General features: G+C 45.7%; 1 protein-coding gene across 1 annotated transcript; it reads right to left on the reverse strand.

Moving 5' to 3' along the window:
- On the reverse strand, positions 1-24,441 carry LOC110488814 (neuronal acetylcholine receptor subunit alpha-3). Its single transcript, XM_036942962.1, has 7 exons — positions 24,190-24,441; positions 5,897-6,036; positions 5,731-5,775; positions 5,502-5,611; positions 5,115-5,322; positions 3,896-4,861; positions 1-1,160 (listed from the first exon to the last, which is right to left on the reverse strand). Exons 1-7 carry the CDS (start codon positions 24,245-24,247, stop codon positions 1,035-1,037), a joined length of 1,653 nt encoding a protein of 550 aa, XP_036798857.1. The 5' UTR covers positions 24,248-24,441; the 3' UTR covers positions 1-1,034.
- Between the last annotated feature and the right edge of the window lie 279 nt (positions 24,442-24,720).

Genomic DNA, 24,720 nt, shown 5'->3' on the forward strand with positions numbered 1-24,720 from the left:
TTCACATCTTTTACAGAGAGGTTTTAATCTACAACGTGCATTCCAAAGTGTCTTTACAGTTTGTACATTTACATTGAGTGGTTAGCCAACCCCAGTGTGATATGTAAACATGCTATCATGGTATATTAAAGTCATAAAACCATGTCTGTACAGAAACCTTATTTAAAGTTAGCATCATTAATCATGCATAATCTATATATTTTGTACAATACCAGTCAAAAACTTGGACACAAACTATTTTGTGTGTGTGTGTGTGTTTTGTGTGTTCTACAGCAAAGCTGTCATGAAGGCAAAGGGTGGCTACTTTGAAGAATCTCAAATATAAAATAGATTTTGATTTGTTTAACACTTTTTTGGTTACTACATGATTCCATATGTGTTATTTCATAGTGTTGGTGTCTTCGCTATTATTCAACAATGTAGAAAATAGTTTAAAAAATACACTTTTGACTGGTACTGTATAGAAGGTATAACAGGAGTATTTCCATAGAGTTGTTCCTGGTAAGGAAATACTCCTAGCCTTAAGCATAGCACAGGAGTGAAGATAGGTATAGAAGATAGAGATATAACAGATTTATACCATGAACAAATCAGTAGACTACAGTATCATAACATGAACAGTATGCCATTAAGAAAGAGGCATCGTGTGGTTACTCCTTCAGTCAGCCCCTGACTACATACGGCACAGAGCTACATATTCTAGATCCGTTTGGCATCATGTCTAGAACAAGAACTAACTTCTCTACTGGCATAATACAGGGGTAGTAACAGAGATGTTAACCAGTAAGAATGTAGTTGTCCTAAGAAAAGGGTTACACAGTAAATAACTGGTTATAATGAGGCAATGCCATTTAAAAAATACAAATAAATGTATTTTTCCTGCTTTTGGACAGGAAGATAATAAATGCCAGTAGAAGAGGAAATACATAATGGGAGTGTGAGAGAGAGAATAGAAAAATTGACGATTGGAGAGAATGAGAGGATAACGGAAACAGAAAGACAATAAAGAAAGGAGAAAAGAGTAGTGTCATGGTTCATGTGAAGAAGCCGATGAGAGGCTGTAGGAACAGTCCCAGAGTTCCAGTGATACACACCGTCACAAACACCCACAGGAAGATCCTGTCAATCACCATGGCTACGTACTTCCAGTCATCCTCCACCTGGGGGGGAGGGGGAGGGGGGGGCACAGCTCATCAGAGGACAGGGAATCACAGATCATTAAAGGCAATTGGAAATACTGTAAGACAAAGAAGGAAAGGGATGTGAGGGGAGGGTTAAGCAGGGATTTAAAAGTTCAAAAGGGAAGTAATCTCTTCCCCTCTCTTTCCCTCCCTCTCTCTCTCTTTCCCTGTCTCTCTCCCCCTCTCTCCCCCTCCCCTCCCCTCTCTCTTTCCCTGTCTCTCTCCCCCTCTCTCTCCCCCTCCCTCTCCCCCTCCCTCTCCCCCTCTCCCCCCCCTCTCCCCCTCCCTCTCCTCTCCTCTCCCCTCCTCCCTCTCCTCTCCCCCCTCCCCCCTCCCCTCTCCCCCCCTCTCCCCCTCCCTCTCCTCCCCTCTCTCTTTCCCTGTCTCTCTCTCCCCCTCTCTCTCCCCCCTCCCTCTCCTCTCCCCCCTCCCCCCTCCCTCTCCTCTCCCCCCTCTCTCCCTCTCCTCCCTCCCCCCTCTCCTCTCCCACCCCCTCCCTCCCTCCGTCCTCCCCCCCTCCCTCCCTCTCCTCCCTCCCCCCTCTCCTCTCCCACCCCCTCCCTCCGTCTCCCCCCTCCCTCCCTCCCTCTCCCCCCCTCCCTCCCTCCCTCTCCCCCCCTCTCTCTCTCTCTCTCTCTTTCCCTGTCTCTCTCTCAAGTTTCAATTCAATTCTATTCTATTTGCATTATTGGCATGACGTAACAATGTACACATTGCCAAAGCTTACTTTGGATATTTACAATATTAAAATAATAAGAATCAAAATTGTTAACGGGACAACAGTAACAACAATAACCAAGGGTCAAAATAACCATACATTGAACAATAACAATAAGCATAAAGTAGAGGACATGTGCAGGTTGATTGGTCTGTCAGACACTGTCCCTCATCTTATGGCAGGCAGCAAAGTAGTGTGCTGCCAACCCACAGCTCTCTGCGTCCTCCCCCAACAGGAGGGGTAGCCTATTCCTATCAGAGAGGTCTTTGAAACCTTGAATAAGGGTTTCAAATTTGGGGAAATTACTAATTGTTTTATATTTTTGACATTTTGTCAGGAAATGCAGCTCCGTCTCAGGTTCTGCTGTTGTGCAGTGTTGCACAGCCTTTCCTCTACAGGGAGCCAGGTTTTCCTGTGTCTACCCTTCTCAATGGCAAGGCTGTGCTCACTGAGCCTGTACTCTGTCAAGGTTTTCGTAAGGTTTTGATCAGTAATCATGGTCAAATAGTTAGCCATGGTATACTGTCAATTTAGGGACAGATAGCACTGCCTTTTGCTTGCTGCTTCTGCTTATGTTTCTCAATAAGCAAGAAGTTTTGTTTTGACTGTGTTGAAATTTGGTTTATTCTGATTGATTGGATGTTCTGGTCCTGAGGCTTCAGTGTGTTAGTAGAACAGGTTTGTGAACTCCAGGACCAGCTGGATGAGGGGACTCTTTCTTTGCCCAGCTCTTGGCATTGCAGGGCTTGGTAATGATATGGGAGGGGGGTATTTAGATGTTTCCAAAACTAAATTGCTCTTTTTTGAGTTTTTGTTATTGGTGGATATTGGCCTAATTCTGCCCTGCATGCATTGTTTGTAGTTTTCCTCTGGACATGTAGGAGAATCTTACAGAACTCTGCATGCAGGGTTTCAATGGGGTGTTTGTCCCATTTGGTGAAATCTTGTTTTGCAAGTGGACCCCACACCTCGCTGCTATGAAGTGCAATTGGTTCAATGACATATTCAATTAGTTTTAGCCTAATTTTAATTTTAATAGGTATTTCAATTTGAATTGGTTTTATAATGGCATAGAATGCCCTGTGTTCTTTCTATCTGAGTTAATTCACTGCCTCATTAAGGTGTCCAGTTGAGCTTATTTTTAAACCATATGTAATTCTCTCTCTCTCTCCCTCTCTCTCTCTTTCTCCCTCTCTCTCTCTCTCTCTCTTTCTCCCTCTCTCTCTCTCTCCCTCTCCCTCTTGGATGGCCGTAAGAAACAGCAAGAGAACAAGACAGACCGAAAGAGACAGAGAGAGAAACAAAATACCAGTTTTCCTTGAGCCCTATAGCATATATCAGGATTGGGTCAGGTCAGATGTGTGTTTTCCTGATGCAGCCTGCTGTGGTCCACTACTTCAGGGTGAAGTAATGCCATTGTCTCCTGAAGTGTGTATGGCTGTTCTGTGTGCATCATTTCAACACTGAGATCAAGCCTTACCAAGAAAAGACTGCGAAAACACTGAGCAACAACAAGCGTATCAGCCAGATGCAGAGAGAGGGGTGAAGCTAACTGAAGCTCTCTCACAAACAGCTTTGCAGATTAAACCAGGTAGAAAGCAGGAATGAGACCCCATGGAGTTTGGCTCTCTATCAGAGAATACCCTGCCTCAGTTGGGTCTGGGTGTGTAAGAATATTTGTGAGTGAGAATGTGTGTATGAAATTGTGTTTGCATGGATTAATGTGAATCTGTGTGTGTAAGGATGTACCGTGTGTGTGTGTGCATGGCCCAGCACATTTGCCAATTCCATTTAGCTGAAGTCTAATTACAGCTTGTATTTTCTATACCACTTCCACTGGACAAGCTGCAAGAGGGAGAAGGACTGGGGAATGCTTCTGCTCTCTTCGGTTCACTATTAGATGTGATCCAAAACCTCAGCTCACAAAGAACTACACTGCAGAGCATTCATCTGTAGTTACTGACAAATAATGATGTAATAACCCAAAGTGTCCTACCTCTTTGGCCTTGTTGCGTGTCCTCATGTTCTCAGCGATGTACTTGACACTCTCGATGGCTTGTTTGATCTCTGGTGACACCACGGAGAAGGCCACCACTGCGTTGATGTTGGGCGGGGCGTTGAGAGCTCGGGGCAGTTTGGGTAGGTCCGGCTCAGAAGGGGCAGGAGGGGGAACCACCGGGGGAACGGTGGGGATGGGCACCTCTTTCCCCTTACAGGGGAACTTCGGCTTGTTTTGCACTTCACCGTACTCCACACAGTTCATCGCCCCCACCTGCCCCCTTTCGGCTGCGACCGCACCCCCGTCTACCTGCACACACCCTATCCCTCCCCCTATTCGTCCTCCAATACTGTTTTTCCTCTTCTTCCCCGTTCCCCTCGCTCCTCCTCCCACACCTCCACCTCCAATACTCCCCCCTCCTGTTCCATCTCCTCTCCCACTCCCCACAGAGGAGGGGCAGCCCTGGTCTACAGGCCTCCTCATGAGCATCACCTTGGGCAGCAACCCCAGGAACACAGACCGGACCCAGGCCGGCATGGTGTGAGTCATGGGCGTACGGTAGTGGACGTTCAGCACGAACACGGTGATGACGATGGAGAGGGTGACGAAGATCATGGTGAAGAGGAGGTACTCCCCGATGAGGGGGATGACCAGAGACGTAGACGGGATGGTCTCAGTGATGACCAGGAGGAACACAGTGAGGGACAGGAGGACAGAGATACAGAGGGTCACCTTCTCTCCACAGTCAGAGGGGAGGTAGAAGACGAGGACGGTGAGGAAGGAGATGAGGAGACAGGGGATGATGAGGTTGATGGTGTAGAAGAGAGGGAGGCGTCTGATGTAGAAGGAGTAGGTGATGTCTGGGTAGATCTCCTCACAGCAGTTGTACTTGATGTCGTGTTTGTAGCCCGGGGCATCGATGATCTCCCACTCGCCGCTCTCCCAGAAGTCTTTGAGATTCACCTACGGAGACAGTAGTATGTTAGCAGTGAAGCAGAGCCTAGGGAGTTCTCTCCTAGAAGGAGATAAAGAGGGTTTAGACTGAGATTACATCATAAAAAAGACCAGGAAGTACTTCCTGTTGAAATTTACTAAGTAAACAATAAACCCAGCCACATTGAATTAGCCAAAAAACCCAGCACATTTTCTTAATGTGGAGTTAGCTAACTAGCTAGCAAATGAGTTAGTAAACTAGCTAACCAATGTGATTACTGACCTTTGACCCTATTAGCACCAGGTCGATCTTGGCCTTGTCGTAGGTCCAGGAGCCAAACTTCATGGAGCAGTTCTGGTAGTCAAAGGGGAAGTAGGTGATGTCCATGGGACAGGATGATTTAAAGATGGCGGGGGGGATCCAGGTGATGGTGCCATCAAACTTCAGCAGAGCTTTGGTTTTGTCCTCAACCAGGAAGTCTCCCACAGCACTGAAGAGAGGGGAGATATGATAGTTAGCATATCATTTATCACTGATGGCAACAAAAAAACACCCACAGATCTGGAGAAGAGACAATGAGTGATGGTTAGTGTAGCATTTAGCACTGTTGGCTGAAAAGCAACAAGAGAACATTGATATAATGTACATAGTTAAAGATATTGAGCTCACTTGTTGTAGAGGACGATGTCCGGCCTCCATATCTTATTGGAGGGCACACGTATGAACTCAAGTCCGTCATACTCAACGGGAAACCATTTCAGCTTGTAGTCATTCCAGACCTGCAACAAAGAGAGGAGAAAACAGAGATCTTAGACCAGATTTTAACAGTGCCTACTACACTAACTGCTGTACTGTGGTTTAGACCTCAGTTCTTAGATCAGATGATAACTTGACTTACATGTCTCAGCCAAAGATTGGTCTCCATAATCTGATTGACTTCATCCTGAGAAGAGATGGGGGGGGGGGGGGGGGGGTGAACATGACGTCATAGCCTGTACATAATCAAGTAATTAGTTCAAAAGTATATGCTTATTTGCTCCAGTAATGATGCAGGTGAGTCTCACCACTTTGACCAGCTGGGATATGGAGACCTCAAACTCCACGGTAACAGGGTCAGAGACATTCTCCACTGGTCTGATGAACTGATTGTATCTCCTGAATAGCTTCCTGAACAGCCTGTCCTCCCCCTTGGATGACAAACAACCTGAGAGGTAGAGAGAGAGAGAGAGAGAGAGAGAGAGAGAGTGAGAGAGAATCTCCACTCGGGGGGGGGGGGGGTGCTTTTACAAAATAGTAGGGTGTCTTTTTAAATTACCACGACAAAGAGATTATCCCTTGTTGTCAGGCTTTAAATGAAGGGGACTTAGAGGAGAAGTCATGATTCAACCTTTAGCATTTTATCACTTTGTCCACATTAAGGTTTTAATCAATAGCTCTTTGCTGTGAATGGATGGAAAGTTGTGTCTCATCGAAGTACGGTGTGTGAGGAGTCACACATAGGAGCTGTTTCTACAGAGGAAGCCAAGTGGAAGCTTTTAGTAAATCCCCACAGACTGGAACGCAATGTCAGTTATGTGTGTGTGTGTGTGCCTGCGTGTGTGTGTGCCCAAACCTGTTAAATTCAGAGTAGACCTGGCATAGTAGGTATGAAGGTCATTTCGTGACGTGCAAAAACCTACCCCACTGGTGACTTGGTTGCCGGGGACAACGCGTGAAACCCACGCCTGTCCGAGCAGAAAATCGTGCCTCACTTGGGACATCCCTCCACCCCCGCCTCGGCCATAGCTTCAAAGGACACCAATCTTTTAATTCCCCTCCTCTCCCTCTAACCTTCACACTCCCTTTCTTCCTTCATCATTTTCCCCTCCCTCTCTATCTCCCCCCATCTCTCTCATGGTTAATTGAACACAGCCTTTAAAAGACCACCAGTCTCTCGTCTCTCGCCTGCAAGCTCCAAAGTCAGCCGTCCGTCCGTCCATCCGTCCGTCTGTCTGTCAGCAGTCTGTCTGTCTGCCGTCTGTCTGCCGTCTGTCTGCCGTCTGTCTGCCGTCTGTCTGCCGTCTGTCTGCAGTCTGTATGTCAGCATGTCTGTCAGCGGTCTTTCTGTCTGTCTGTCTGTCTGTCTGCCTCTGCACCAGTAGACAACTAACACCAGTACAGCCTAGATACTGGGACCAGTGGATTTGAGCATCAGTGCATCACCCCTCCATTCTGTGACCAGAGAGTAGAGTGGCTGAAAGCATTTAGTGATTAAAAGTGCAAACCGGGCCAAAACAACACAAAAACATTTCCTGGTAATAATGAATTCATAAAATATGTTATTTTGGGGGACTTACAGTTAACAGTAAATAATGTGTGTTCTGTAGGTTATTATATGGTCCAGACAGGTATTGAATCAACAACCCTGCCAGTACCACATTCCAACCAAATTTAACCACACATCTATTTTATCCACACCAGTTGGATGTTTAAGATTACTCTTGAAAAACATGGTTCCTATTTAACTCAGAAACATATTGACTAAGAACTCAGTGCAAACTTCCACTCAATACAGTTGGTTTGAGAGGTGAGGTCAGGAAGGGAACTGCTAGATAACCAACACATACACCCGCAAACACACACACACACCGTCCTGTACTCTCCTAACTGGTAACAGAATAAAAGCACAAGCAGCGGAAACCGTCGTTCTGTTACCAAACTTTGTTCATGTTCTCTTAATCTAAAAGGCACAACCTCTCTGATCTGAACCAAAGTCTTAATCTAAAAGGCACAACCTCTCTGATCTGAACCAATGTCTTAATCTAAAAGGCACAACCTCTCTGATCTGAACCAATGTCTTAATCTAAAAGGCACAACCTCTCTGATCTGAACCAATGTCTTAATCTAAAAGGCACAACCTCTCTGATCTGAACCAATGTCTTAATCTAAAAGGCACAACCTCTCTGATCGGAACCAATGTCTCAATCTAAAAGGAACAACCTCTCTGATCTGAACCAATGTCTTAATCTAAAAGGCTCAACCTCTCTGATCTGAACCAATGTCTTAATCTAAAAGGCACAACCTCTCTGATCTGAACCAATGTCTTAATCTAAATGGCACAACCTCTCTGATCTGAACCAATGTCTCAATCTAAAAGGAACAACCTCTCTGATCTGAACCAATGTCTTAATCTAAAAGGCTCAACCTCTCTGATCTGAACCAATGTCTTAATCTAAAAGGCACAACCTCTCTGATCTGAACCAATGTCTTAATCTAAAAGGCACAACCTCTCTGATCTGAACCAATGTCTTAATCTAAAAGGCACAACCTCTCTGATCGGAACCAATGTCTTAATCTAAAAGGCACAACCTCTCTGATCTGAACCAATGTCTTAATCTAAAAGGCACAACCTCTCTGATCTGAACCAATGTCTTAATCTAAAAGGCACAACCTCTCTGATCTGAACCAATGTCTTAATCTAAAAAGGCACAACCTCTCTGATCTGAACCAACGTCTTAATCTAAAAGGCACAACCTCTCTGATCGGAACCAATGTCTTAATCTAAAAGGCACAACCTCTCTGATCTGAACCAATGTCTTAATCTAAAAGGCTCAACCTCTCTGATCTGAACCAATGTCTTAATCTAAAAGGCACAACCTCTCTGATCTGAACCAATGTGTTAATCTAAAATGCACAACCTCTCTGATCGGAACCAATGTCTTAATCTAAAAGGCACAACCTCTCTGATCTGAACCAATGTCTTAAGAAGTTGAACATGTTATTACTCCAACGTTGTGAAAGCGACAAACTGACACATTTTCATCTTCATGGAGACATGGATTGTGTATATGTGTCATTCAGAGGGTGAATGGGCAAGACAAAATATAAAAGTTTCTTTGAACAGGGTATGGTAGTAGGTGCCAGGCGCACGGTCGCCTGGCACGGTCGCCTGGCACGGTCGTCTGGCACGGTCGCCTGGCACGGTCGTCTGGCGCCCAACTGTGCATGTGCAGGCCGTCAAATCAAAGACACTCCTTCGATTAAAGGGGCGGCAGGTAGCCTAGTGGTTAGAGCGTTGGGCCAGTAACCGAAAGGTTGCTATATCAAATCCCTGAGCTGACCAGGTAAAAAAATATTCTGTTCCCCTGAACAAGGCAGTTAACCCACTGTTCCTAGGCCGTCATTGTAAATAAGAATGTGTTCTTAATGAATGTGTTCTTAACCTGGATTCACCTGGTTCATTTATGCAATGGAAAAAGCAGGCGTTCATAATGGTTCAGTGTATATTTACGTCTCTGTTTAGATACTCTATTTCAGAGGGATCTGGCACTCTCAGTCTCCCTCCACATTAAAGACACACACAAAGGACAGCGCTGACCTAACCAATGTAGCATGTGTGTTACAATGTTTTGTCCACTCAGTGTGTATGGTAATGCTGGGTGCCAGTCTGTTGCTGCTCTCTTGCCAACTCCTTATGGAATTCTCACACAAAACATGTTTGGCTTGAAAATGTCAACGGAGTAGGCAAAAGTACAAACTGATTTGGGTCCAGGCTAATATGCTGCTATATTGCGGAAAGTTCTTACTTTCAATGACTGTGATATGTAGCTGTTTTATCTACCTTAGTTGAATGCACAAACTGTAAGTGGCTCTGGCATGTAGCATGGCACCGACAGAGATGGTCGCCTCGCTTCGAGTTCTTAGGAAACTATGCAGAATTTTGTTTTTTATATATTATTTCTTACACTGTTACCCCAGGAAATCTTAAGTCTTATTACATACAGCCGGAAAGAACTATTGGATATAAGAGCAACGTCAACTTATCAAAATTACTACCAGGAATACAACTGTCCCGAAGCGGATACTCTGTTCGGACCACCACCCAGGACAATGGAGCTAATTCCAGTAGGTGATCCAAAGCAACAACGCCGCAGAAGGGGCAGACGAAGCGGCCACCTGGCAAGGCTCCATAGACATACACACCTCTCGCGAGTATACTACTAGCCAATGGTCAGTCTCTTGGTCTTGTTAGGGATAGGGTCTAGTTTCCTGAATTGACGCCCGACTGACATGCCCAAAGTAAACTGCCTGTTACTCAGGCCAGGATATGCACATAATTGGTAGCATTGGATAGAAAACACTTTGAAGTTTCTAAAACTGTTAAAAATAATGTCTGAGACTATAACATAATTGATAAGGTAGGCGGAAATCCGAAGAAAAACCAACCAGAATTATGTTTTTGAGGTCCCAGGCTCTTATAATGGAAACCTATTGTTCCTATGTAAATCAGTCTCCCAGATTGCAATTCATATGGCTTTTTTTTTTAAAAACAAGCAAGAATTTGGAGTTCTGGTGAGGAGGTCACCGGAACAATATCAGGTCTTTCGGCGCGCGAGGGAGAGGGCACACTCTTACAAATGTTGCTTTCCTATTGAACATACTACATTCCGAATGAAATAGTATAGTTCATTTACATTTTAGAGTACATGAGGATTAGATAGAAACGTTGTTTGACTTGCTTGGACGAAGTTTAGCGGTAGCTTTATGGACTCCTTTGTCTGCCTGTTGAACGAGTGGATTACTGAAATCGAAGGAGCCAACTAAAACAGACTTTTTGGGGATTTTCCTAACAAAACGACCATTCATGTTGTAGCTGGGACCCTTGGGATTGCAAACAGAGGAAGATCTTCAAAAGTGAGTGATTTATTTAATCACCATTTGTGATTTTATGAAGCCTGTGCTGGTTGAAAAATATGTTGAGGTGGGGCGCCGTCCTCAGACAATCTCATGGTATGCTTTCGCCATAAAGCCTATTGTGAATCAGACAACGCAGTTAGATTAACAAAAATGTAAGTTTTAAATTATATAAGATACTTGTATGTTCATGAATGTTTAATATTCCGATTATTTATTTTAATTGAGCTCCCTAGGAATTTCACCGGATGTTGTCGGCTGGTGTCCAGCTAGCGGGACGCCGATCCCTAAGAATTACAAGGTAGACAACATTTGAGCAAGGGTTACCTTCCAGAGAGACATCAAAGATTGTAACATTCTCTGTTTCACAGAAACGTGGCTCTCTCTGGATATGTTGTCGGAATCGGTTCAGCCACCGGGCTTCTCCATGCATCGCGCCGACAGAGATAAACACCTCTCTGGGAAAAGGAAGGGCAGTGGTTTATGCTCACGACTCATGGTGAAATCATAACATCATACAGAAACTCAAATCCTTCTGCTCACCCGATCTAGAATTCCTTTCAATCAAGTGCCGGCCATTTTACCTACCAAGACAATTCTCGTCAGTTATAGTCACAGATGTTTACATTCCCCCTCAAGCAGACACCAAGACGGCCATCAAGGAACTTCACTGGACTATATTCAAACTGGAAACCATACATCCTGAGGCTGCATTTATTGTAACTGGGGATATTAACAAAGCAAATTTGAGAACAAGTCTACCAAAATTCTTCCAGCATTTATTGCGCTATGCGACCGCTGCTACTCTAAGTTCCGATGCATACAAAGCCCTCTCCCGTCCTCCCTACGGCAAATCCGACCACGACGCCATTTTGCTCCTTCCGTCTTATAAGCAGAAACTCAAACAGGGTGTACCGGTGACGAGAACCATTCAACGCTGGTCCGACCAATCGGAAGCCACGCTTCAAGATTGTTTTGATCACACGGACTGGAATATGTTCCGGTCAGCCTCAGAGAACAACATTGACCTATACGCTTACTCGGTGAGTGCGTTTACAAAGAAGTGCATTGAAGATGTTGTACCCACTGTGACTATTAAAATCTACCCTAACCAGAAACCATGGATGGATGGCGACATTCGCACCAAACCTGCGATCCACTGCATTTAACCATGGAAAGACTTCTGGATATAAACACTGTAGCTATTCCCTCCGCAAGGCAATCAAACAAGCAAAATGCCAGGACAGGAACAAGGTGGAGTCGCAATTCTTCGCTCAGACACGAGACGTATGTCGCAAGGTCTACAGGAAATCACGGACTACAAAAAAAATCCAGCCACGTCACGGACACCGACATCACGCTTCCAGACAAACTAAACACCTTCTTTACCCACTTTGAGGGTAAAACAGTGCCACCGTCACGGCCCGCTAACAAAGACTGAACCCCCCCCCTCCTCATTCTCTGTTGCTGATGTGAGTAAAACATTTAATCGTGTTAACTCTCGCAAGGCTGCTGGCCCAGACGTCAACAAAACAAAGGAGATGATCGTGGACTTCAGGAAACAGAGGGAGCACCCCCTATCCACATCGAAGGGACAGCAGTGGAGAAGGTGGAATGTTTTAAGTTCCTCGGTGTACACATCACAGACAAACTAAAATGGTCCACTCACACAGACAGTGTGGTGAAGGCGGCGCAACACCGCCTCTTCAACCTCAGGAGGCTGAAGAAATTGTCACCTAAAACCCTGACAAACTTTTACAGATGCACAATCGAGAACATCCTGTCGGGCTGTATCAAAGCCTGGTACGGCAACTGCACTTCCCTCAACCGCAAGGCTCTCCAGAGGGTGGTGCGGTCTGCACAACGCATCACCGGGGGCAAACTACCTGCCCTCCATGACACCTACAGCACCCGATGTCACAGGAAGGCCAAAAAGATCATCAAGTACATCAACCACCCGAGCCACTGCCTGTTCACACAGCTTCCATCCAGAAGGCAAGGTCAGTACAGGTGCATCAAAGCTGGGCCCGACTAAGTCATGTTTTGCAGAGAGGTCAAATACTAATTTCCCTCGTTAAAATGCAAATAAATGTATAACATTTTTGACATGTGTTTTTCTGGATTTTTTTGTTTGTTATTCTGTCTCTCACTGTTCAAATAAACCTACCATTAAAATTATAGACTGATCATTTCTTTGTCAGTGGGCAAACGTACAAAATCAGTAGGGCATCAAATACTTTTTTCCCCTCACTGTATATACTGTATTTTATACCATCTATTGCACCTTGCCTATGCCGCTCGGCCATTGCTCATCCATATACTTACATGTGTGTATTAGGTAGTTGTTGGGTAATTGTTAGATTACTTGTTAGATATTACAGCACTGTCGGAACTAGAAGCACAAGTATTTCGCTACACTCGCATTAACATCTGCTAACCATGGGCATGTGACAAATAAAATGTGATTTGATTTGATTAAGAGCATCTGCTAACTGACCAAATTATAAATGTAGATGTCAAATGTGGCTAAATGTGTCTCAAACATCACTCAAGTCCTATACAATTAATGTGGGTGTTCTTCTGGAGAATCACATTTCCCAACAGTCTCCTGAACTGGCCTGGGGTACATGTTAGACATCTTGGCCAGGTGTAACGGCTTTCTTCCGTCGAAGGAGAGGAGGACCAAAATGCAGCGTGGACAGTACTCCCCCCCCAAAGGTGCGGACTCCCGGCCGCACACCTAAATCCATAGGGGAGGGTCTGGGTGGGCGTCTGTCCACGGTGGCGGCTCTGGCGCGGGACTTGGACCCCACTTCACCATAGTCTTTGTGCGCTTTAGTCTCTTCCTAGGAACGGCGACCCTCGCCGCCGACCTAGGATTGGCAACCCTACTAGGACCCCACTCCACTAAACAAACTCCTCCGGACTGAGGGGCAGCTCCGGACTGAGGGGCAGCCCAGGACTGAGGAGTAGCTCAGGACTGAGAGGCGGATCCTGGGAGACTCTGGCGGCTCCGGACAGGCGGGAGACTCTGGCGGCTCCGGACAGGCGGGAGACTCTGGCGGCTCCGGACAGGCGGGAGACTCTGGCGGCTCCGGACAGGCGGGAGACTCTGGCGGCTCCGGACAGGCGGGAGACTCTGGCGGCTCCGGACAGGCGGGAGACTCTGGCGGCTCCGGACAGGCGGGAGACTCTGGCGGCTCCGGACAGGCGGGAGACTCTGGCGGCTCCGGACAGGCGGGAGACTCTGGCGGCTCCGGACAGGCGGGAGACTCTGGCGGCTCCGGACAGGCGGGAGACTCTGGCGGCTCCGGACAGGCGGGAGACTCTGGCGGCTCCGGACAGGCGGGAGACTCTGGCGGCTCCGGACAGGCGGGAGACTCTGGCGGCTCCGGACAGGCGGGAGACTCTGGCGGCTCCGGACAGGCGGGAGACTCTGGCGGCTCCGGACAGGCGGGAGACTCTGGCGGCTCCGGACAGGCGGGAGACTCTGGCGGCTCCGGACAGGCGAAGTGCACTGTAGGCCTGGTACGTGGTGCCGACACTGGTGGTACTGGGCCGAGGACTCGCACCTCAGGGCAAGTGTAGGGAGGAGAAACAGGGAGTACTGGGCTCTGGACACGCACAGGAAGCCTGGTGCGGGGGGCTGCCACCGGAGGGCTGGTGCGTGTAGGTGGCACTGGATTTACCGGACCGTGCAGGCGCACTGGAGCTCTTGAGCACCGAGCCTGCCCAATCTTACCTGGCTCGATGCCCACTCTCGTCCGGCCGATACGAGGAGCTGGAATGTACCGCACCGGGCTATGCACCCGCGCTCCACAGCATAACACGGTGCCTGCCCAGTCTCTCTCGCTCTCCGGTAGGCACAGGAAGTTGGCGCAGGTCTCCTACCTGGCTTCGCCATACTCCCTGTGTGCAACCCCCCAATACATTTTGGGGGCTGCCTCTTGGGCTTTCTACCGCGCTGCCGTGCTCGTTTCGCCAACTCCATTCTCCTGTAACCCTCCTCGCACTGCTCCAGCGAATCCCAGGCGGGCTCCGGCACCCTCCCTGGGTCGTCCTCTCACCTGTCGATCTCTTCCCAAGTTGTATAGTCCAGATTCTGCTCCCATGTCCAAAACTCCTGACATCGCTGCCTCTCCTGCTCCTGCCCATTACCATGCTGCTTGGTCCTGTTGTGGTGGGTGATTCTGTAACGGCTTTCAAAATGCAGCGTGGTTAGAGTTCAAGGTTTTTAATATGAGAAACTCAACATGAACACAATTACAAAAACAACAACCGTGGCAAAACCGAAACAGTCCTATCTGGTGCAGAGAACACAAAGACAGGAAACAATCACCCACAAAATACCCACAGAATATGGCTGCCTAAATATGGTTCCCAATCAGAGACAACGATAGACAGCTGCCTCTAATTGAGAACCAATCTAGGCAACCATAGACCTATAAACTACCTAGAACGGAAACAGCCCCATAAACATACAAAAACCCCTAGACCAGACAAACACATAAATCCCCCATGTCACACCCTGACCTAACCAAAATAATAAAGAAAACAAAGATAACTAAGGCCAGGGCGTGACACCAGGGGTACATGTCAGAACCTTCTTACAGTTTCCCACAGCCCTAATGTTCCATGTTACAGTAATACATTCTGAAGAAGTTAGTAAGATCCCAGACAAACTTTCCACAAGATTTCTGAGGTCACTTAAAGCGGCGCCGAGCGCTGCTGAGTCTTACAGCTTAATGAAAGATCTCCTCTCCAGAGAGAGCCCAGTGGATGGCTGTAATTTCTGTCTTCGCTACCTGCCGACATTAAAACACAGCACTGGTCCCTGATTGGCTGCGCTCTGAGAACCTTGTTTAAACCCCTAATTGGGTAGGGGAAATGAGGGCAATTATAATCTGTTCATTATTTGGTCCTTTTGTTCACACTGAAAAATAAAAGAAATGCATTTCCTCTGTTCCTTCCTTCCCCCTTCTTCATCCTTTCTTTCTTTCTTTCTTTCTTTCTTTATTTTTCTCTGTGTAGATTGGAAGGTTCCTTACACCATACAGACTTAATAATACCCTCTCAATTTTCAACCACTGGTGACATCATTGTGACAGAAACTGCCAGCTGTCACATTAAACATGGCTCAGTCAAGACGCAAGGATATGTGTTTGTGTGTTGTATGCAACTATGGAGAGAGAACCAGAAACCCAGAACCAGACGTATGTATATGTCCTCCTCCTGATCCATCAACTCTTTATCCCAAATCTCAGTACAACCTAAGACTAGGGGATTAATTCAATCAGATCCACTTCAGCCGACATCAGCATAGCGGTTGTTTTGGCGAAGTCGGAGGTGGAACTGTGTTAGATCTTTCAAATCCACAAGCTGCTTCTGGGTTATACCTAAAGTGGACAATGCCATTGGCTTTACAGAGTCGCATTAAAACTTCTTATGGCTGGGGTCCATGGTAAACAAATCCAAACTCACGAAGTGTGTTCACTAGGCACAGACGAAATGTCAAAAGTTCCGTTCCAGTCCGTAGAAACATGTCAAACAAAGTATAGAATGAATCTTTAGGATGTTTTTAACATAAATCTTCAATAATGTTCCAACCGGATAATTATTTTGTCTGTAGAATTGCGATGGAACAGAGCTTGCTCTCACGTGAAAGAGCATCACGAGCTCAAGGCATTCTGGCAGACCTCTGACTCATTCCCCTCTCATTCACCCCCACTTCAGAGTAGAAGTATCAAACAAGGTTCTAAAGACTTGGACATAAATGATGGACATTATCGAACAAAACCAACATTTATTGTGGAACTGGGATTCCTGGGAATGCATTCTGATGAAGATCATCAAAGGTAAGTGAATATTTATAATGTTATTTCTGACCTCTGTTGACTGCACAATATGGCGGATATCTTTTTGGTTTGTTTGAGCTCTGAGCGCCGTACTCCAATTATTGCATGGTTTGCTTTTTCCCTAAAGCTTTTTTGAAATCGGACACATGTATAACACAACATTTATTATGAGTATTTCTGTAAAATGATGTGGCTCTCTGCAAAATCAACGGATGTTTTTGGAACTACTGAACATAACGCGCCAAAGTATACTGAGACTTTTTAAAATAAGTATGAACTTTATCGAACAAAACATACATGTATTGTGTAACATGAAGTCCTATGAGTGTCATCTGATGAAGATCAAAGGTTAGTGATTCATTCTCTCTTATTTCTGATTTTTGTGACTCCTCTCTTTGGCTGTAAAAATGGCTGTGTTTTTCTGTGACTTGGCGGTGACCTAACATAATCGTTTGTGGTGCTTTCGCCGTAAAGCCTATTTGAAATCGGACACTGTGGTGGGATTAACAAGAAGTGCATCTTTAAAATGGTGTGAAAAACTTGTATGTTTGAGCAATTTTAATTATGGGATTTCTGTTGTTTTGAATTTGGCACCATGCACTTTCACTGGCTGTTGTCATTCCGATCCCGTTAGCGGGATCTCAGCCCTAATTATTAAGAGAAATCCCATGCATTCTTGTTCACAAGTTCAGACACTGGAATGTGAGGTGTGATCTACACCTCCATTAAGCTGATAGAAATCCACATGATTTAGTTTAAATGATTTTCAATTTGAGCGTCATTATTTCTATATAGCCTACACTTTCTCATTCTGAACTTCTAACATGTGGGACGGGTGTGGCTTCATGACAATGATCAAGAGCAGCTGCTCACCGATTTGACAGCTCCAACGCAGTTCCAGCTCCGACACCGCCAAAACATCAGCTATTTGGGTGGCGGGCTATCGCCGGTAAACAGTTGATCTGACTGAATCTACGCCTGACTCTCAGAGACAGCTCTTAGAAAGCACTAAGCAGACATATTTTCAACGGCCACATTGATTAGGAGTTAAGAAGCCAAGCAGCGTGTCCCTTTCTGTTAAAATGGAGCAGAGAACCCTAAAGGGCTGAAACCTCATTGGCTGAGAGCCCTTTGAACAGACGTGTGCTTGACGTGATTGACAAAGATGCGTGAGGCTGCGGGTCGCCCGCTCCAAAGGAACTAATTACGACCAAAAATAAGCTGATGGCTCTGATTGGTCTGTGTGTGTGTGTGTGCATGTGTGCGTTAGCGTTTGTCCAAGAGAGTAAGATTGAGGGTGTTTGTGACATGCTTTATGATTCACTAGAGAAATGAATGTGATCACTGAACGTTTGACCACGAAGCAGTGTGTGTGTGTGTGTGTGTGTGGGGGGGAGGGGGGGGGGGGGCTTGTGTGCGCATTGCCTCTCTATCCATCCACCCTTGATTACCATACTCCCCATATTGCTCCTATCTGCTGCCCTCTTGCATGCTGAATGTCCACAGTGAGGAGCTTATGCGAATGTCTGCCAGCCTACTGTGTGGTAAGCCTGCTACCTGAGGTCATCAGGAGCTGATGGTGTATCTCCATCAACAAACACCATACCCTTTTACTCAAAACAACCTTGCCCTGAACCTCTCACACTCCAACTGCCCCACACCACGGGCAAACACACACACAGACGCAGATGACACACACACACACTCAGAGACACGTGCACGGCGGTTTACGAGGATGGAATTCCACAGGAGACGTAGTGGCCTTGGACTGCAGCGCACAACAGAATCTACAGGCTTCCCAAACGTGTGTGACAAAGGTAGGCAGCCAGTATTGTTGAGTTGAAAGCACAGTGGTGTTTGCGTCATGATTCATAAATGTACATATGCAGTCAGGCAGCAGTCATGCAGACAGGAGTGGATGTCGAGGAACATTCAGAACATTCTAAACATTCTGAATATGGTGCAAGGGATTGAAAAGGGATCATATGTATACAGGTATGCTGTCTCTATATGTAGCAAGGCCGCTATTGGCCACTTTGCTAAATGCATGGTTGGTAATGTTGGCCAGTCTACTGTCACAGTACAACTAGAGGCAGCACAGCAAGAGTTATTCAGGGAGATGAGGGTAAGAACCAAAGGAAATAGAGAGGGAGGAAGAGAAGGAGACATCAAGACGGAAGGAGACACCCTTCTCTTCCTGCTCTGGAGTGTTCTTTTTCTCCTCCTGCAAGGCTCCATCCCTCTATCCTCTTCTCTTTCTCTCCTCCGACAAGGCTCCTTCCCTCCCTCCCTCCATCCTCTTCTCTTTCTCTCCTCCGACAAGGCTCCTTCCCTCCCTCCCTCCATCCTCTCCTCTTTCTCTCCTCCGGGCAAGGCTCCATCCCCCCATCCTCTCCTCTTTCTATCCTCAGACGTGACTCAGTCTGTCCTCAGTTCAGAAGACTGGAATGTCTCAACGGACATTCATGGGAAGGAGGAGGGAGGCAGGGGGAGGTAAGGGGGGTTTGCTAAGCTGTGGTGGGTATCGCGGTGATACGAGGCTCCCACCGTGTGTGTGTGTGTGTGTGTGTGTGTGTGTGTGTGTGTGTGTCTAAGACCGAAGTGCCGAGCAATAATCGCACAGCAATCATGTTAAGAGGATCTGTGAACCTCTGAGACACTAATACACATCCACACAAACACCCACACAAACATAAGAAAAAATAAACACCATAAAAAGGCAAATTGGGCTGTAGTTTTACTATAGGGGTTGTGGGAGAGGCACCACCGAGAAACGCAGCACTGCTTTGCGACCATTTGGGTTTGGGAAAGGTTCAGTCATTAGACTGGGGATGGATGTAAGGGTTAGGAAAGGGTTGGTGGAGATGAAGCTATAAGCTTAGGTTTCAGTTTAGGCGTAGGTTTATGTTTATTAAGGCCAGAAGTAGAATTAGGACTTTGGGAGTGGACTCTTAAGCACTCTTTAAATATTATGAATACACATTACTCTGACGGCCTCTTTCTACTGTACCTATTTGTCCTTCCTTAACTCCAAATTCCCTCATCCAGTCTCTGTCCCTCACTATAAATACCCCAAATCCTAGGATTGCAGGATCAGCAATTCCTCTGTTACAGAGACAAACCACCAATCCACAGGATGGAGACAATACCTGTTCTAATGCCTCAGTATGGGAGGCTGAATGGACCTCCTCTACTGTACTGTACTGTACACTCTAATCTACACACTGACCAGGATACAGCCCTGACTGAGACAAAGCCCACACATTCACCATGGCACCTAAGTGGAGGGGAGGAGAGGAAGGCATGGGGGGCGGGATAGGATGAGGTGGGGAGAGGTAGGCAGAGAAAGAGGGGAAGGAGAGAGAGCGTGAGAGAGAGAGAGAGAGAGAGAGAGAGAGAGGGAGAGGGTAGGCAGAGAGAGAGAGAGGGGAGGAAGATAGTGAGGAGGGGAAAGGGTAGGCAGAAGGGGGAGGAAGAGAGAGAGGAGAGGGGAGGAAGAGAGAGAGGAGAGGAAGAGAGAGAGGTCTCTGTGCCTTCACTATAACACAAATGGGTCCACATAATTAAATAAAACAACTGAATGGAATGGAATTGAATTGAAAGTGTCTCTGTGTCCATGTTCATGTCAAACAGACAGGACCCGAGATGAGAACCTCAGAAAGGCTTATTACGATGTTCTCCTACTTTTACTTTTTCAGAATCTAATCCCAGGTTAATAGCCTGTATACACTATAGTACAGTAGAAACACCATCTGTCTTGCAACTGTCCAGAACAAGTAAAGGGCAATGGGTGAAGTGAATCCTGGTGGATTTACAGTCCTCCTCATAAACACACTTCCTTCTGACTCCCACTAACACCTGTCATGACGTTGCCCTCTTATGGTACAGCGAGCACCATCCCCCTCTCTCTGCTCCTACAACCAGGCTGCTGTGGTCAAAGAGCCTCATGGCCACACAGTGTAGAGACAGAGTGAGTTTTCATAGAGAACAAAGGAATTTCTTCCACCTCACAGAACTTGAGGTCCGAACAACATTTATGTTCCTGGAGAAGGTATAAAAGATCGGTGAAGAATCCAGCTACGAACTGGTCCGTTTGTTACAACTTGGGGAAGCTCATGGGAGACGGTGTGGCCACATTACCATAACGCTGTTTATATAATAGCCTCAGACATTAGGTTTACATCTAATTGTTGTATAAGATGAATGAGTGAGGGTGATACTGTTTGTAAAATTGTGTAATGTGATTTTGGACTGTTTAATGAAGGAAACTACAATTCCCCTTTGAGTTGAACTAAATCAGAGGACCGGCCATGAGCCCAGTTAGGGTCGGGCATCCTGGGACAGGCCCTTTTCTGCAATTCTGAATAAATCCCAACTTTGAGAAATTCTCACCAGACCATGTTTTTCTCCATTACGAGGGGACAAAGGCTGATGACCATTGCTGAATCTTTTAACCATACCACATGATTAAACTCTTAGACTATTGATACCGACAGAATAAGAACAAGTCTTTGATATGAATTACTAGTCTGCAGCTAGGAATTCGGTATCATTGAACGCGAAGAATGACAACCCACCGAAACATCCATTCTGCAACAACATGAATGAATGTCGCTCTTAACCTACCCCTTTAAACCAGGATAGAGAGAGCGAGTGAGAGGATGAAAACTCTCCAACAGAAACTAACTTTTCAACAATGATCCCGACGACACACTGAGCGTAAATATATATATATTGATTGCAATTGTTCCTGAATGAGTGAGCGTTCATGTGCAAAGGATTAGCATTTCAATTGTTATATCAACTTTGTAGTGTCTCATCTCAGTTGACCCCCACTTCCCCTTTTCTCCACCAAGCCGCGATACCGGTTTATCCCACAAGGGAAACTCCGTTATCATTTCCTTGTACTTATCTACTGTTTGTTTATGCATTTCTGTGAATTACTTAGTAAATAAATGATTTAAGACAATTGATGAATGGATGACTCATAGTGAAGACTGGGTTCGTGCAGATAACCAACAATTTATGACGTTTGGAATGAGACTAAAGTAAATAATTCATTAATTCGAAGACTAATTGATCAGATATAAAATATCTGAAAGGTTATATTAGGAAATTATAACTTTGTAATCTGAATATTTTCCTTGGTGCCCCGACTTCCTAGTTAATTACAGTTACATGATTAATCAGTATGATCGCGTAATACTAATTACAGAGAATCTTTGATAAAAACTAAGTATTCAATTTAATGATAGTAAAGACACTACACACCATTAGAGAGAGAGTTGTGTCCCAGTCTCTCACTGGCTTCTACAGTGGGACTGTATGGCACAGTCTGCAGGTAGCAGGTTTGGAACACAAACACAAACACACACACACACACACACACACACACACACACACAGGATCAGAATGCAATATTTTATTTTATTTCCCCTTTATTTAACCAGATAGGCCAGTTGAGAACAAGTTCTCATTTACAACTACGACCTGGCCAAGATAAAGCAAAGCAGTGCGACAAAAACAACAACACAGAGTTACACATAAACAAACGTATAGTCAATAACACAATAGACAAAAATCTGTGTACAGTGTGTGCAAATGTAGAAGAGTAGAGAGGTAGGCAATAAATAGGCCACAGGGGTGAAATAATTACAATTTAGCATTAACACTGGAGTGATAGATGTGCAGATGATGATGTGCAAGTAGAGATACTGGGGTACAAAAGAGCAAGATGTTGGGTGTGCTTTTTACAGATTGGCTGTGTACAGGTACAGTGATTGGTAAGCTGCTCTGACAGCTGATGCTTAAAGTTAGAGAGGGAGCTTCAGTGATTTTTGCAATTCGTTCCAGTCATTGGCAGCAGAAAACTGGAAGGAAAGGCAGCCAAAGGAAGTGTTGACTTTGGGGATGACCAGTGAAATATACCTGCTGGAGCGCATGCTACGGGTGGGTGTTGTTATGGTGACCAATGAACGGGATTAAGGCTGGGCTTTACATAGCAAAGACTCATTAATGATTTGGAGCCAGTGGGTTTGGCGACGAATATGTAGCGAGGGCCAGCCAACCAGAGCATACAGGTCACAGAGGTGGGTAGTATATGAGGCTTTGGTGACAAAATGGATGGCACTGTGATAGACTACATCCAGTTTGCTGAATAGAGTGTTGGAGGCTATTTTGTAGATGACATCGCCGATTCTATATTTAATTTTAGATTGGAGATGCTTAATGTGAGTCTGGAAGGAGAGTTTACAGTCTAACCAGACACCTAGGTATTTGTAGTTGTCCACATTTTCTAAGTCAGAACCATCCAGAGTAGTGATGCTCGTCGGGCGTGCTGGTGCGGGCAGCAATCGGTTGAAGACCACGCACTTAGTTTTACTAGCATTTAAAGCAGTTGCCACAGAGGCCACAGAAGGAGTGTTGTGTGGCGTTGAAGCTCGTTTGGAGGTTTGTTAACACAGTGTCCAAAGAAGGGCCAGATGTATACAGAATGGTGTCGGTGTTACAGGAAGGGTCTCACACACACACGCGCACACACACACACACACACACACACACACACACACACACCAAGATATAGAACCAGAACCATCCCTGGGCAACGAGATGAGAACAAAGAACAGAAAGCTGTGACACAGAACAGAAAAGACCAGAGTGGAACTGCGAATGACTAAACAGAACAACAGAACAGAATGGAACGGTAATGTAGATGGGAACAGAACAGACTTATAGAGTAGAATGCAGAGACAGGATGAGATGTACTCTGTGCTCCTCACCCCAGACTTTCCAGATCACAGGCACATGTGAGTCAACTCACAGCTCTGGAATGGACAGTTCTATTTAACTCAGGTATACATTGTGATGCACAACGTACACGGTCATGGTACATAATGCTTGGCACAGAAAGTTAGGTCAGGTGCACTTTAGTGTGGCTTGGAGGTATAGATTTATTTTAGCATGTTACATCTGTTTTGAAGAGGCAGAGCTGAAATGATACGTCAGTAACACACTCAGCATGAATAGTGTACGAATCTCTGGACAGGCATGCAGTAAAAACTGAAAACATAGGTTCCGTGTGCTTGAAGGCACGTAGTGTCACGACCACAGTTCATCCCCTGGGATGACAAACCATAGCCTACCGTAGAGGAGTCTTGTGGGGGGAGGAAGGATCATAGATGGTATGGAGTAAATTGAATGTTATCAGACACTTGGAAAACAAGGTGTTTGATGTGTTTTATACCATTCCTTTCATTATGTTCCAGCCATTACCATGAGCCCGTCCTCCCAATTTAAAGTGCCACCAGCCACCACAGCCATGCCGCTATATTAATCTGAATAGATAGCGCTGCAAGGCCCTATGACATTACATGTTCTATTAAATTTTCTCAGAATATGTGATTATAACCAACTTTTGTAGCCTTTAAAAAACAGATTAGCGTTTATTTATGTGGTTTCCGCAGAACCACACTCAAAAGACAATTAGCCTACTTTGTTGAAAAGCTTCAACGGGCAAACACAGCAATCATTACGATTAATTTGTACATTTCTGTCGGGAGATGATGGCTAAATTTCTGACCGTACAATGCTGCGGGTTGAAAAACGGGGTTTCTAGTTCGTCGCACAATCAGAAAAATCAACCCACCAACAACGCGAACTGCTTACAATAAGACAGAAAATACATAATGAATGTATCTGTGAGATGAATAACCTAGCCTATATTATACTACGTGAAGTTTGCAGTAGCGCTCAGATCTCTCATTTGTAAGTTGGTTCTGCACTCCCCAAACTCTCCCGACATCCCCACTTCTTCAAAACGCTTGTCTTACCTTGCACTGTCAGGACCACCAGCATAAGCAGCACGGTGACTTTCCTGGAGGAACTCATCTACACCTCGGCGCTCTGGGGATGCCTTTTAGATAAGAACTGGGACTATTTGGTAAACACACAGAAGGAGTTGATGGGTAAAATTTAGAGAGACATTTTTCTGGGCGCTGCGCATGGTGAGATTGATGTCAGCGCGCGCTCTCCGACATTGAGAGCCTCGGCTTGTCCCGCCCCCCTCGGGCACAACCTCACGCATGTTTTTTTTCACACAAGGTAATTTTAGATATATAAACATGTTATGCAAACATGACCAATATAGCCTACTGTTAGCCCACGATAGCCCTAAGAAAAGTTACAACACACTAACCCATAGGCTACGGTATTGATGTCGAGTCCTGCGTTCAGACAGGATGGTTGCGCGCATTGCCACTCCCGAATTTTTAACCAAACTCAGCCCTGTTTAGCTTTTATATTTGTCACTGACTACTACCAATGTGCTATCGTGAGATTGATTATTGAGAGATCTCTTAATA

This window comes from Oncorhynchus mykiss, chromosome 14, assembly GCF_013265735.2.
Source record: "Oncorhynchus mykiss isolate Arlee chromosome 14, USDA_OmykA_1.1, whole genome shotgun sequence".
In the NCBI taxonomy this organism is placed as follows: Eukaryota; Metazoa; Chordata; class Actinopteri; order Salmoniformes; family Salmonidae; genus Oncorhynchus; species Oncorhynchus mykiss.